The sequence below is a fragment of the Falco naumanni genome, chromosome 6 (assembly GCF_017639655.2).
Source record: "Falco naumanni isolate bFalNau1 chromosome 6, bFalNau1.pat, whole genome shotgun sequence".
Classification (NCBI taxonomy): domain Eukaryota; kingdom Metazoa; phylum Chordata; class Aves; order Falconiformes; family Falconidae; genus Falco; species Falco naumanni.
In genome coordinates this window covers 83204071-83217299 of record NC_054059.1, presented here as the reverse complement: position 1 = coordinate 83217299, position 13229 = coordinate 83204071, and the positions used below count along the sequence as shown (strand labels likewise).

Here is a 13229-nt window from a genome sequence, read left to right as displayed (position 1 = left end):
AAATCTTAGAAGTTACTGAATACAAAAGTAGCAATGGATACATGGCCAGGCTTCACTTCCTAAGAAAATGAGGGAAAATTTCCAAGAACTCATATGATTTTGGCATTTCAGCACTTTCACAAAGGAAAAAGTACTAAATGTTGCAGCTCCTGAATCTAGTAAAGGAAGATTTGACTAAAAGAAAAAAAAAAAAAAGACAGAAAAAATAAAAAAAACCAAACCCAACCCCTGCTCCGAATAATCAGAGTAAAAAGAATAGAAGGAATTGTTCCTAAATTATTCCAGAAAGCTGTAAAGGATTTTCTTCCTCAAGAGCAGTCTGATAAGTTTTAATGAAAAACAAGGCACTGGGCTCCAAAGAGGGCTCACTGCAGAAATTTCACAACCGGGCTAATTGATGACCTGAAGGGTTTTTATAGTCTTAAATGCTGTAAAAAAACTTAAGGATTTCCATCTTCACATTTTATCTATTTTTCAAATAACACAAAGTTACACTTAAAACCCAAGTCAAAATAATTACAAAACAATACCTAGGCTGTAGGCCTGTCACGGACAGAGCAGCTGTAATTCTGCTCATCTAAGAAACCAGAGCCCAGACTCTGGGCACACATGTAATAATAGTCTTCATTTACATGATTATTTACTATTCTCTTTCCACAGAATTCCTCCCTTTTTCTAGTTCTTTTCTGTGAATGAAGTAACAACAAAAGTAGTGGATGCATATAGCACTCATCCCCAGCAAAATCATAAATTTCCTTGTTTAAAATTAAAAGCATAAATAATGCTGCCTGAGCAAACAAAATAGGTTGTGGTTTTATTTTTTAAACCAAGAGCATACAATCAGGCTATGAATTTCAAGGTTTTAATAACCTGCCAGAGTTAAGCACGGTATTTTAAAGGGAAATGATAAAACCTCGGAGAACAAAGTAACTACTCAGTGCTTAGGGCTAGGAGAAACAGAGCACTATACACATTCTTTCTTGTGAAATTTCACTTATTTTCCACTGTCGCCTTTGGTACTAGCTTGTAGCTGATTCAGGAGAGAGAAATAGGTATACTCAGATAGGTGGAACATTAATCTTGTATGGAAATTCCCATTTTGGGATTCCTGCACGAAAAACGCAGGCCTTTATTGCAGAGGGTAAGCTTCCACATTTAATACATACTAACTGAGAATTAAAATTAAATCTAGTTAGTGCACATAGTTATTCTTTCTTAAGCACAAGGCAAGCTGCTTATTGTTCTGACTCAAGTCAGCAGGAGAGTTTGTTTGCATTACTCAACCATTTCATTACTGCTGACTTACCTGTTATATAATATGAACACCTATTATATAAACAGCATTTGAGAGAATTACACCCCACGAAAAGCAAAGAAGCACAAGCAGACCACTTTTAAACACAGCAGCCTCAATGATTCCTAATGTAATAACAAGTAATTGAGGACCAAAAAGACCTCCCTTTGAAGGATTCTTTCCATTAGAAAACTAAGGTCACATTGGATCCAATTTATAGCAACAATCTCTCAAGAAATTACTACACTGTCTTCTTCTAAATGAAAGAAAACACTGTTATTCTAAATAAAAACCTGAAGCTGCTCCAAGAAGATAACAGAGCTTCAGATGCATGCACAAAATGACCTCTTCTCATAAAACTTGAAGTAAACATATCAGTCATTACATGCAAAAATCACATGTTCTAACAGTTACTTCAAACAAATATGAAACAGCCTATGTAAGTACTTTACAATAAATACCCATCAATGCAAAGGAAAACTTTATACATTTTTCATAGAAACTACATATGGATACCAAATGTCAGTTCTGTCAATTTTTCAGCAAGTACATATTCAGGCATTTTAGTGCTATTATTCTTGACTTCTAGAGATTTAATAGAAAGAAAAATAATGACACCAACAACAATATGACCTTGCTCACCTACAAGCTACTTTTTTCAGGTTTATTCTCTTCTAATATCAATATATCAGTATGCAAGACACACAGAGGCAGATTCATAATGCATTCGCAGAGAAGCCAGACAAAATCTGCAGTAGAAATATATTCATTATTCAGTGAACATCAGTTGCCTGGGTCGGTATAGCTGTAGCTCTGTACCTTCTGCTAATGTTGGCATTTAATAGGTGTTGAGAGCACACTAAACTACTCTGTAAACAGGGTAACCACAGAATAACCACACTCAGAGACTTTGCTTTATCCTTCTTATGTGCATCTCAGAAGACCTGTACAACTGCCATCCCTTTTCTTTAGGTATGCATCTGAATGCCCAGAACTCTGACCTTCATGGTTATGCACAGAAAACATCAATAATTGTTTCCAGGAAATCCCAGATTACCATCAAACATGGTTCTTCCAGCTTGGAATATGTAGGTCCCATCAATGTGCCCTACAAAAGTCTTTGTCTTTCTCAAATCTAGAGCAGAAAATAGTCCAGAACTAGTGCAAGTGTTCTGCCTGGGACCTTTACAAATCTCTCTTTAGCCTGCCCTCTTCCCAGCAGAATCCCCGAGCTCACATTTTGTAACCATTCTGCAGAGAACTTGGTTCTTTATCCCATGTTCTCTGGATGTAATCTCTGTACTAACAGTAAATATTCATTTAACAGTTGGCACCAAGCCTCTGCTAAAGACAGACCAACAGAAAATCTGCCAATTAATGTTATGTTTTTTTTAAAGAAAGTTTCAATACTACATGTTAGAAAACAGAATGTTTGTTGGTTTGGTGGGGTTTTTTTATTCACTCTATTCTTCCCTATAGCATTACTTTAAGACACACTCCCCTACACTTTCTTTACTTTCTGCTCCTGCCCACATCTGGTGGGAATAAACAGCATGAAACTGTTGCTCTACTTCACACATATGGCTGTATGTAGTTATCACTGCACATCCTTGGGTTTGGACTGTGATATTTGACATTATGCCTGTATGTGCCTGTTCTTTCAAATTTATTTATTTTTTCCTGTGGATTTGATTGCTTTTGGCATCGGTGTTTACAAACTAAGGGAAGAGAGGTCCCCGTCTAGAAGCATGCATCTGCTTACTCTGGTACCACCTCTTCTCTCAGAAGTGCTTTTTATTCTCTTGCTGTTGGAGTTAGTCCTTGGAAGACGCTCACACTGACAGTACATGCTTTGGATCATCCATGGGGCCGCTCCTGGACTTCATTTCCCAAATACCATGTTCAATCTCAGTACCTGGCATTTTATGGGACTGACTGCTCTATGCTACTTTAAAGTTTGCTTTCTCAAGGCATCCCCAGAAATAGCAGAGGCATGCTTCTCTCCTGCCAGCTTTCTTGAGTGACAGACTTATACAGATAAAAGAGAAGTAGGGGTTAACCATAATTCCTGGGCCTGTGGTCACTCTTCCTTACTTACATTTTACAGGATTTGAGCTTGAGCATGGCATTCAAATTAACCCTACAGGTTGTATAACGAATGCTCAACTACATCATAACAAATCGAATTAATTACACAGCAGAGAACATTACACTACTATGATTTATTAGTAAATACTTACTTGCTAGTCAAACAATTAGCATTATTTCTGTATCCTTTATCTTCCAGACTGCAAAAATGTGTTAGTTTCCATATTTCTTGTCCACCGAGACTCAATAACATTCTATTTCCAGCTCTAATGATGAGTTATAAGACATTTTAGCTCAGGCCACACAGCAATTTAATTATTTCCAGAGAAAAACAGCACATATCCAAGTAATTTCAAGTCTACTTGACAGTCTCACTTGATACAGTCAGAAATCCTGAAGCTTAGCTGTTCTGAAGAAGTGATTGAGCTTTATATTTCACGTTATGAGATCTCAAATTAAAACATTCTCGTAGCTCTATGCTGACCTGCAGCACATTGAAATTGTTGTGAATTTACAACTCTAGCAAGTTTAAGTGAAAGGTGCAAATGTTTAGAATTTCTCAATAATCAGACCATTCCTGTAGCAAAGGAGGAAAATTAAACAAGGAATTCATGATGCTTAAGCTTCTGCCAGTCATGAAATCTGTGGAACAGTGGCAAAAAAACCTGTTACATTTTGCAAGATGAATAAAAAGCAAACAATTAATAACTTACCCCTTCTGCCTTTTCTTCTGTGTTCGCCAGCATTTCCTGGAGGGCCCGCACTGACAGAGACTGCTCCAGCACAAAGGTGCAGATGGACAAATCAGGTGGAACATTCTAGGTGAAAAAAAACACCACATGAGATCATATTATTAACAGATTTGCTGAATACCACTTCCCAGTGCTGCTATTTTCCCTCCCTTTCCATGAATCTGAACTATCTACTATAGCCTTGAGGCTCTGAACACCAGCCACATACTGGGTTGCAACATTCAGGCTTGGCCAGCAAGTGAGGGGGAGTGATTCCTCCCCACCGCTCAGCTCTCGCAAGCGGGAACCTGGGGCACTGGGTCCCACTGGCCATAAAAGAAAGAAACCAATAAACTGCATCAAGTTCATCAGGGGACCACCATGACTGTCGGGGCTGGTGCACTCACCCTGTGCGGCGTGGGGGGCTGAGCTTCATCAGCCTGGATAGAGGAGAGAGAGGAGAGGGGGGTCTTATGGCTCTCTCTACAAATCGAGTGGTGATTACAGGGAAAATGGAAACAGGCTCTTCTTGGAGGTGCTCCTTGAAAGGAACAGCATCGGCAAGACGAGTAGTACCAAAGAAAATTACAATTAGATACTAGGGAGAAAAATTCAGCCTGGGAGTGGAAAGCACTGTTAGAGGCGGCTGGGCAAAGCATTGAAATCTGCTTGGACATTAGCATACGGAACAAGTGTCTTAGATATTATCATCAGGCTGGAAACAAAATTCAGACTTTAGGCTACTGGTAGTAGCCAGACCTCATCCTTTATGATGGTCTCCAGGTCAGGATGACTTTTCTGTAGCGGACACATTAGACACTGAATATCAAGGACAAGCCAGTAGCTTCTCAGCCTTGAAGCAGTATACTTCACCGTATTCTAAGAGGGATAAAATTAAAGAGTCATATAAAAATAAATATTGAACTTGTCATGATTGAGGAAAAAAAACATAAATCATTGAGCTATTGCGAAGCTAATTTTCCAGACTATCATAGAAATCCATAATAAAATTGAAACAGGTTTCTAACAGCAATGTCTAAGTTACAAAGTAGCAAAGTAAAATTGGGTTTTATGTGGGGATCTTTTGTTCTGCTAATAGAATTACACACCTTTTCTTGCCTACAGAAATTCCTTCATGTTCCTTCTTTTTCTTTTCATGTGAGTTGCATATTTTAGTTTAGCAATACTTTTACTGACTATTGGAAATCAGGGTTTTACACCATGAATGCTTTCACTACTGAAGCTGTAAAACCGCACGTTTATTCAAACTACGTTGAATTTAAAGAGGCCTCTTCCAAGGCCTCAAACATTAAATTGTAAAAGGTAGTTGCAAAGCCATTTCACTCTCTCTTTTTCAAAGGTTTCAAAAGTTAGTTTACTCAGAACACTTCACACTCTTAATAGCTTATTAAATTGCTGTTCAACACTCCTAATTACAGTAATTCAAGTCTGTTTATTAACTATTGGATATTTCATTACCTACCTCTATTTATATTTCAATAAACTTAATGTAAAGTGGTATTTAAAATTAAAGTTTTAACCAGATCAAAAAGCATTAAATAGCATCCTCTTTTGCATGGGATTTTAACTGGCTCACGCAATGACACTTAGACTTGAAATATTTTTAAGCCAACACTTTTAGAATCAGGCTTCTATTTATTTGGCAGGGTTCTCATTACCATTTTTATTTTGTAGTTACTCCGACACTACAACAGGCCTTTTCACTAGTATTAGGCCAACAGACAACTAATTAGATTCTGTTCAAAATGCCCTTGTAATGTAAGTACTATCATAAGCACTTTTACAGAGCAGGAAAGGGAGCACTCCAAGCTCGCAGGTTGCAAGGTGGTGCTGCTGCAATTTTCCGTTCTAGAAAGCCTCACAGAAATGAATTGCCTGACGGTCCAGCTCGCCTCAGTTCTCCCCAGTGAAGACTGATGGACAAACAAGCAACTGAACAAAACAGCAAAAGGTGCTCCTTACAGTGTGCTCAGAAATGAGCCAAGGTCACATTTTCCATGTGTGCTTGGTTATAAACAAGCATACATATGCAGTCTCCATAACAATGTTCCTATTGTTAGTACTGTTATTTAAAGCAAGATTTTTGCTGGCAGAATCTGTCACGCATACAATTTTGTGACCCATCAAATGCTGTTTTCTTTTTACTACTATACCTACCTTACAGGTTATACACTCTACAATACGGAAAACCCTGCATCAATTCACACAGTGATCAAGCCAACGTAACGAGGACACTCCTCCTTCATCAATTCAATTCTTCTTTACATTCAAGACAGCCATGAGCATTTTCTTCCCTCCCCATTAACACTGAGGAATGAAGTCCCAATGAACACTTTGTAGCTATTCTCCTAGCAGGTCAGTAAGGCACACTGAGCAGCTAGAGAGTAATAAAGGAGAACTGCATGAGAACATCTTGCTTTAATTAAGTGAAAGAGGCACCTTCTTCTTACAGTCTAGCAACATGTTATGACCAGGTTCTTTTCACTTGAGACAAGAGGGAGAGCACATTACCCTGCCTCACGTCTGCTGTACGGGTACTTAGGCGCTGGGTGGCCCTCGGGGAGCACCGTCTGTCCCCTAAGAGCTGACAGAAGATGCATCCACCGATGCTTGCAGTGAGCGTGTGAATCAGACTCTTCCTCTCTGGCAGTTTCTCACCCAAATCTGCTCTAGTGAAGATCCAACAGGCATTGCTGCATACAGTGTGCAACAGGCATGGCATGGACATACACGGGACAGATGCAGAGCTGCCAGTATATTTAGTTCAGACTGTTACAGCTCTGCTCACCCCTCTACAGTCCATTTGAATGTTGATGCTTTTAAAGCTCTGTATTTAGAAGACGAGGCTTCAGGCTGGCATACAGACAGATTGAAGGTTCCTGTTCTGAATAGCCCCCTCAAAAAAATAACAACTCCAGGTAATTTTTAAAACCTCACTGAAATATGCTGAAAATTTATTCACTATGCACCTTCCATCTCTTCAAAGCATAAACTTAAAATGAGGAAGGAAAAACATAGCCCTCTGATTATCTATCTTATCTCTCATATTACTTCACATACAGACAGAGGAAGGAATATAAAAAATAAAGGTATTCTGTGTTACATAGCAGCCTAACATTCCCTATCAAAAGGTATCTCCATACAAATTATATTGTGGGGTTTAGTTTCCAGTCTGGAAAATGCATATTCTAGGGGCTGATCTAAGAAAATCTGTACCAATCAGTTAGCAATACCAGGATTTTTTGATGACAGGTCAAACGTGTAGGCAGATATTTCAGTGATTGCTTTGCTAGACTGTGAATACAGTATTAAAAAGTAAAGAATTTTAAAGAAAATATTTTGTTCCATGTTTAATGCCACCCACCAACGAACTTTTAACTAAACACCAAAACAACCTGTAACTAGCTGGAAATTTTCACCATTTTAAGGGTAATAATAAATCTTTAATTTGAGAACAGAATGCAATTTATACCCCCCAAAAATGATCAGTGCTCAAAAGCAGATGTCTCAATAGACATAAACAACCATATTGTTAATTGTCAGCCTGCTTTTCCACCAATTTTTATTGTATTCATCTTTGCTGCAGTAACTTTCTAAATGAAGGCAAAGAAAAATAGTTCATATTTCAAAAGGCTTTTTCTGTTTTGTGACAGAATGTGTAATGAGGTCCTTGGACAGTCCAGGGAATCTGTATCACTTATATTTAACCCAAAAAGATCAGTGGAAAAGTCTGATGAACAACAGCAGCATCCAAAACAATTTATTTTCAATTTATGTTGGACACATTTGCAAAATCAGTTATATTTTAATGCTTAACATACTTTTTACACCATTGGGTATATTTTAACAATTCCAGTATTTCTCAGAGCTTAAAACATTACTGACTCTCTCTGCTAGTTCTTGTTTACAATATTTGTCTTGTTGTCAATTATTTGTCTAGACAATCTAATCAGTCATAATTACAACCTAACATTAAGTACCTTGATAAAATTAGGTTATTACATAAATTAACTAGAAATTGTATATTAAATTTCAAAAGAAAATACAGTACCACTAGGAGAAAATTACTATTAACTTTTTCTGTTGAGCCTTCACCCTTGTTTATAATAGCACAGTCAGCAAAATTAGACAAAATAACATAATTCTCATCTGCAATTTTTAAAACATATCTATTGCTGGATTATATAGAAAATATGTGAATGCTTTATTCTTCCTGCCGTTTTAAACTATATTTATTGTGTAGTAGTATTTCTGCAGTAATATTTGCACAGTAAATTATGCTTTACTCTGTGGGAGGCAGATTTGCAAATTAGATAATCATACCCTTTATTAAAAAGGTGTTTTGGGTAAAGCCTTTGAGATGCTATTTAAAAAGATCTCTAGCTGTAGTCCAACCCACAACTGAATCACGGATACTGGATGTATTCATTACAAGCTATTCCAGTTTTTAATGAATTATTACTTGCATATTCCAGTGTGATGACAATGAAAGCAAGAGGCCGAGATACAAAACTCAGTCCCACTGCCTTACTCTGATGATTACACAGTGTTAAAAAGTCGCCATAACCTGCTCACATAATATGATGCATATAATCTTGTGAATGTAAACTGAACTTCTGCCTCTCATAAATACTGGTACAAGACTGAAAAGTAGTAAATCGCATCAGCAAACACAATTCTGTCTCTAAGAATAAGCAGCTTTACCTGAGCTTTATTTCTCTTCCTAGTTATTTGCAAGCTTCCTAGTTGTTTTCCTAGGCTCACGATTATTTTTATTCCTCTTTAAATGAATTCCCAATGAAATTGGCTTGCAGGTATTTCATCTCTAAATCTATACTAAATATTCACACATCAGTGCCTAAAAAAACCCTCCTCCTAAGCAGCCTGATTTACAAAACATCCAGAGTCAGCATCATTGCCAAGAAATGAGATGTAGGGTGTTCATAACTTTTTTAAAACTAGTACACTTATTAGATGCCTAACTTTGAGATTCCAAGTAGGAGGATTCAGAAAATTAATTTTAGTACCGAGTTTAAGCAAAAGATCTGTAGGCCTGTTTGTGGGAGTAGCCTGAAAGAAACTGAACCCACCATCTATTTTCAAGTTATATTTAAATTTATATATCTCAGTCTTTTTGGCAGTCCTTTCTACTTAAATGAGATTCTGTCTGGTGACAGTGATGAAACACACTCAATATTACCGAGCACAAACATTCATTTCTAGGACTTTACACAGAAAGCACAGCTTTCCACATTTTCAAACTTGTCATTGAAAAGATGGACCCAGTACAAAAACACACGGCTCCGATGGCAAGACCCATCAGCTAAACAGGATGAACCATATTCACCAAATCCCAAAAAAGGAAAAGAGAGAATGAATTATGAATCTTCTGGTTTTGGTTCTAGAAGACAGGACCTTTCGATAACAGCGTCAAAGTCCTGCATGTTTAACATTAGCAGAAACCGTGAAGGTTGCCTGACCACCTCCTACAAAAAGCTCGTTCTCAGTTGCTTGTGACTATTTTAGCCTGAAACCATCACTTTTTGTACAAGGCATTTATAGGATATTCCATCTGAAATCTCTGCTTTTGATGGAAACAACTAAGTTTTCAACATTCAAAACCCTTTATGTTACTCTATCAAAAAACTGTAACACCCTCAAGTTTTTGGAAGAGCGGTTTGACAAGGGAGTGAGTGGCCTTTTGTCACAAGTATGCTTTTCACTTTTTCTAGGAAAAAAAATGAAAATCTAGTCAAGCTCTACTTCCTGAAAAATGTTATTTTCCACCTAGTGAAAAGTTTCTTGTCAACAATTGAAAGCTCTAAAGCTTCCTTCTTCACAGGACAGCTGTTTCAGGGGTTAAAACTGAAAAACTCACAGGAATACTGGGAGGATAAAACCAGAATAGGGCCCAGAATAAAAAAAAAACAAACAAAAAAAAACCAAGGGAAAAAGAGACCAATGCAGGGAAATACAGTTACTGGTGGAATGGAAGTCAGACTCAAGTACACTGCAATCGATTAATTTTCAAAACCTAGGACACAAGACAACTCCCAAGTCCTCAGTGGTTCTTTTGAATCATGTTGGTTGCCTATGCCACTCCATGCTGATCACCTCTATTATACCATATCTTGTTAATCTCACCTAAACAACTGATGGACTTAATTTTTTAAAAAAGATTCTCTTCTTGTGGCCTCATAAAGAAAGCTTCCCTCTTTTATTCACATTTCTGAGTGCAGAATTCTCTCATAAATGAACTACTAGGTTTGGCAAACTCCGCAGTGAAAAGAACTCTTGATACACTGAGCATACTTTCTGTTGGTATATCAAAGATAAACACTCATTTATCTTGAAGTCTATGTCTTATCACAAGGAGTTATTACTACTTTTTATCTCCATGTGAGTTAGTACAACAGTTAGGACCAAAATCCTTCCCTACTCTTATTTTCAGATAGTGAATGTCAGCTGATGGTCACAGTGCAACAGTTCATTGGCAAAGAAAAATGCATTAACTGAAACAAGCTGTACACACTGACAGTATAACAACGTTCAGAAGGAAACTGCTTCTTGGGTTTTTTCCTCCCCTCTCACAATCTCCTTTAGAAATCCAAAAGAAACCAATTTCTGCTTAGGCCGTTGTTATATAAGTACAATTCTATTATTTTCTTTCATGCTTGCAAACAGCGTCAAAATTTTATGTTACAATTTTTCAATTTTTGCTCTTTGGAAACAACTTTGATCTTGAGAGCTGTGGAGGGCCATGAGGCTATTATTAACAGAACAGACGGTCTTAACTGCTTGGAAGATGTAATTCTCGGTATGATGTTTACTGTCTTTAAAGATTTAGGGCCTCATACATTCCGTCTCTAAAGAGGATAAGTAAGGAGGTGTTTTCCTCTCATCCTCCATCTCTCCCCTCTCGTCTCCTTTCTAATCATACATAAGTCCAACATTACTGAGAGCTGTTTCTCTTTTTTATCCATTCTCTGAAAATTTAAAACTCTTAGCAACAGATAGAAGTGATGTTGTGTAAGAAGTCACCCAAAGACATTTCAGCCTCGATGGATAAACCAGGTCAATCAACCCAACAGCCATTATAAATGATGCTGCTGCAGCCAGAAGCTTAGATGACAATTGCTAATAGTACATCACCCTAATGCAATGTAAATGTGTTAATTTTTAAGGTAATTAGGAAAATTCCATGCTAATTAATAAAATTTCAAAATCTCATAGGATCAACAGTGCTACAAAAGTTCTAGGCACACATCCAAATTAACAAAACTGTTTTTGTTTAATTTCATGCTGATCCTGCAAATTCTACTTTATTATGCTAATCTTATGTGTATTATTCATAATTTTACAGTTCCTGTTTACTCTCAGAGATTATGCCATATTTGTAGCTACTGCAACAAGTAATGGAAGAATCTAGAATATTATCAGTTGGGAAGTTACTATTGCTTTAGAACCTGGAGTGAAGCAGCTACCCTTTGATTTTTGCATCACCAGAAAGATGATCCTTATAAAAATACTATTTTTCCCCTTTCTGAAAAGCATAGCAGACACCCTCCAGGAAAATCTTCCTGATCTCTGACCAGGTTTACTATAAAACATGCACATTACAACAATCGTCTTTCCAAGTAGGAATCCTATAATTTTTCAGGATCAGACAAGTAGGGCAACTGTGCACATCTTTTGTGGCTGTAATATCTGACATGGGCTGACCAGCCTCAGTAGAAATCTTACCTTCACATAACAACCAAAAGGACATTATTTGCAGAGATTTTCTTAATGTTAAATTTATCCTATAGCTGAAATCTTCACAATGGAATTGTCACGTGCAAAAATGAAACCCCAAAAAGATAAATACTAACCCCTCCAGAATACCCTACACCAACTCTAATGAGAAATTAATTCACTTCACAGTGAACATGAAACAATGTGCCTAAGAGAAGCAAAACCTTCTTATTTATCTCATATGCTATCAACTACAAAATGTAACAACGGACACTAAATTTTAATCTCTCAGGATTTTATTGTAAGTTTTCAACCATTATGCTTTCCATTTTATGCTGCTGAAATCAATCAACCTGTATAACCATGAAAATTGGTGCCTATCAAATATTGCTGGAATAAGGGACTGGAAATTTATGCTCTGAGTCACCTCTGACTTGTCCTTAAGCAAAGGAAAGGAGATGCATCATCAGCTCTCTCCTGGGCAACACAGTTTAAAAGTAGCAAAGCATACACAGCTATCAAAATCGTCTGTGGCAAGATGCAGCAACGCACTTAAGCACTTACAGTACTGTGTATTAACAGTCAATATTTTCTTTACGCATACGCAAAATAAATCACTTTTTATAACTAAAATGAATAATGCATGCATTCTGTTTTGAGTCAATACTCATTCATGTGCTTATGTGCTTAACTCAATTAAAAAAAATATTCAAAACAAATGAAACGCAAATGCCCACAGAATTTTCAGTCCATCCCACCAGTGTTATAGAAGCTAGACGTGCTTTATTCAAATTTAGGTGTGCCAGCCCCTTCTGGCTGGCAAAAAAATAATAAATTATAAAGCCACTTTTTGAAGATAAGTAGTATATCATACCTCATTTCTTTAATTCATTTAGTCCCTCTTGTTATACATACGTCCTTTAAAGGTAATATTGTTCATTCTGTCTCAGGCTGGATGTAATGTTCCCCAGATTATTTTGATCTGATTTACTTGATTTAAACTATTATTAGAAATTATATAATTATTTTAAAAGGTATAAACATTCACCTCTGTAATATAAACAAAACAGAATGATATATTGAAAGTTGTTCACTGAAAAAAAAAATATAAAACCTTTAATCATCTGATTCTTGTAGTCTCCAGCAGATATTTAGGTCAGGGACAGAAGGACAGATAGGACTGTCTGCCAGGAAATTCTTCATGGATTTAGGGATATGTACTGTCAGAGTTTCACTGCTCATAAAAAGTGTGATAATGCTTTCCAGCATAAATACTTATTTTAAAAAAATATCTCACCGTGTATACTCAGAACTTGTGGTTTGTCTGTAAATATATGTGTAAATATATAAAGCTCCTATTT

At 36.8% G+C, this 13229-nt stretch overlaps 1 protein-coding gene across 10 annotated transcripts in view; it reads right to left on the bottom strand.

Annotated features, from left to right (window-relative positions):
• RYR2 (ryanodine receptor 2) overlaps nt 1–13229 on the bottom strand; it is a 435368-nt gene that overhangs the window by 296775 nt on the left and 125364 nt on the right. For all 10 annotated transcript variants that reach the window (XM_040597875.1, XM_040597877.1, XM_040597881.1 and 7 more), the window contains exon 3: nt 4096–4200. In XM_040597875.1, coding sequence (XP_040453809.1) covers nt 4096–4200 — 105 coding nt within the window. The remainder of the gene's footprint in view (nt 1–4095; nt 4201–13229) is intronic.